We start from the raw sequence: 2,500 nt of genomic DNA, 5'->3' as shown, positions 1-2,500 counted from the left end.
TAGACAGAGACACACACACACACACAGACAGAGACACACACACACACACACACAAAAGACACAGTTGTTATGGACACTGAACTAAACATGGAGATATAGTATATTTAAGTGTATCTGCTGCTCGTCAACATTTAGATGAATAACAGAAGAAGTTCTTCATGCTGATTAGTTCCCATAAAGAGGAAGTGGTTGATGAGTCTCAGTTTCTCAGAATAAAACGTGATATGAAATATTGATCTCATTAGAGATGCTAGTTCAAATAAACAAAACGCCATAAAAATAAAAAAGAAATAGCTTTAAAAACATCAGAAAAATTAGAAAATCTTTAAAAAAAATACGACAAAAGTTGAAAAACGAAAATTTTGAAAAGCAATAAGAATGTCAAAATAAAATGAGAAAAATATTGAGGGCGGAAAGAAAATTTAGAAAAAAAAATTTAGAAAAAAAAAAAAAAAAGCGAAATTCATTTTAAACAACAAAAATTTTGAAAAATAATGGCGAAACGGAGAAAAAGCGCAGAAAGTTGAAACAAAACGGCATGAAAAATTGTAAAAACATAAAAAACGTCGGAAAAGGTGACAAACGACCAAAAAAAGGTGTTTTAAAAATGTTTTTCACACTTTTTGCTGAAACTTTTCAACGTCTCTTTTAACTGCCGTGAATGAACACCAACTTATTAACTTTAGTTTTTGCACTTATATTTGGAATTTACGGTCAATAAAGCTAATTTATTGAAATTATACCTCATTTTTAGTTAAAAAGCAGAAATTAGGAATTATTTAGACTGGAATAACGCCTTTAACTGACAGCACTAGTATAAATACAAAGGAAATAACTGGAAAAGGTACTGGGAGATTTCTGCCAGGACATTTTTTCCACCAGTAACTGATGGAGGTGTTTCCATACCTGGTCATCTGCAGGTGTTTCTTGCGGAGAACCAGCAGGAAGAGAACCAGCAGGCTGATGACCAGCACGCTGAGGACGGCCAGAGCCGAGATCGCCGCCACGCTCGGGTTCATCTCTTTGGCTGCGGAGACACAAAAAACATCTCATATCAAACATAAACCTTTATTTATGCTTCTTTGGTTTACCGGTTGTCGATAAATTTTAAGCTACTATCACTAGAAGTTCTGTTGTTTACTGCTGACAGATTATAATTCTAAGTGTGTGACAACATTATGGGATGGATCCATGTAAATAATCAGGACTTTTAGCGTGTATAGAGCCAGCATATCTCCACCAAACTCCATGTAAATAATCAGGACTTTTAGCGTGTATAGAGCCAGCATATCTCCACCAGACTCCATGTAAATAATCAGGACTTTTAGCGTGTATAGAGCCAGCATATCTCCACCAGACTCCATGTAAATAATCAGGACTTTTAGCGTGTATAGAGCCAGCATATCTCCACCAGACTCCATGTAAATAATCAGGACTTTTAGCGTGTATAGAGCCAGCATATCTCCACCAGACTCCATGTAAATAATCAGGACGTTTAGTGTGTATAGAGCCAGCATATTTCCACCAGACTCCATGTAAATAATCAGGACTTTTAGCGTGTATAGAGCCAGCATATTTCCACCAGACTCCATGTAAATAATCAGGACTTTTAGCGTGTATAGAGCCAGCATATCTCTACCAGACTCCATGTAAATAATCGGGACTTTTAGCGTGTATAGAGCCAGCATATCTCCACCAGACCCCATGTAAATAATCAGGACTTTTAGCGTGTATAGAGCCAGCATATCTCCACCAGACTCCATGTAAATAATCAGCACGTTTAGCGTGTATAGAGCCAGAATATCTCCACCAGACTCAATGTAAATAATCGGGACTTTTAGCGTGTATAGAGCCAGCATATCTCCACCAGACTCCATGTAAATAATCAACACGTTTAGCGTGTATAGAGCCAGAATATCTCCACCAGACTCAATGTAAATAATCAGGACTTTTAAGCGTGTATAGAGCCAGCATATCTCCACCAGACTCCATGTAAATAATCAGGACTTTTAGCGTGTACAGAGCCAGCATGTCTCACCATGTAAATGGGTGAATTAAGGGTTTATTTCAACCAAATCAGAGTGGTGATTGTTGGAACAGTGGAAAGATGAACCAAGATGGCTTTTGATAGTTTTATTTAGTTTCTGTTCACTTTGAATGAAGTGTGTTTTTTACGATGATAAAAGTCCTGATTATTTACATGGAGTCTGGTGGAGATATGCTGGCTCTATACACGCTAAAAGTCCTGATTATTTACATGGAGTCTGGTGGAGATATGCTGGCTCTATACACGCTAAAAGTCATAATTATTTACATGAAGTCTGGTGGAAATATGCTGTCTCTATACACACTAAAAGTCATGATTATTTACATGGAGTCTGGTGGAGATATTTTGTATTTTTAGCTATATTTCTTTTCTAAAACACACAGACAAAACAATACCACATTTACAAAACTTTTTACACATGCCCAAAATATTAATAGCTGAGTGCCGGTATGG

General features: G+C 36.8%; 2 protein-coding genes across 3 annotated transcripts in view; one reads left to right on the top strand and one right to left on the bottom strand.

The window, feature by feature from the left end:
• LOC114550445 (NLR family CARD domain-containing protein 3-like) overlaps positions 1-2,500 on the top strand; it is a 689,968-nt gene that overhangs the window by 408,066 nt on the left and 279,402 nt on the right. The gene's annotated exons all lie outside the window — the stretch shown is intronic.
• Positions 1-2,500, bottom strand: part of ptpro (protein tyrosine phosphatase receptor type O) — a 54,522-nt gene that overhangs the window by 45,792 nt on the left and 6,230 nt on the right. For both annotated transcript variants that reach the window (XM_028571235.1, XM_028571236.1), the window contains one exon: positions 907-1,027. In XM_028571235.1, coding sequence (XP_028427036.1) covers positions 907-1,027 — 121 coding nt within the window. The remainder of the gene's footprint in view (positions 1-906; positions 1,028-2,500) is intronic.

Source organism: Perca flavescens, chromosome 23, assembly GCF_004354835.1.
Source record: "Perca flavescens isolate YP-PL-M2 chromosome 23, PFLA_1.0, whole genome shotgun sequence".
NCBI classification, from domain to species: domain Eukaryota; kingdom Metazoa; phylum Chordata; class Actinopteri; order Perciformes; family Percidae; genus Perca; species Perca flavescens.
Note: the sequence above shows the minus strand (reverse complement) of the source record. Positions and strands in the feature narration are given on the sequence as shown.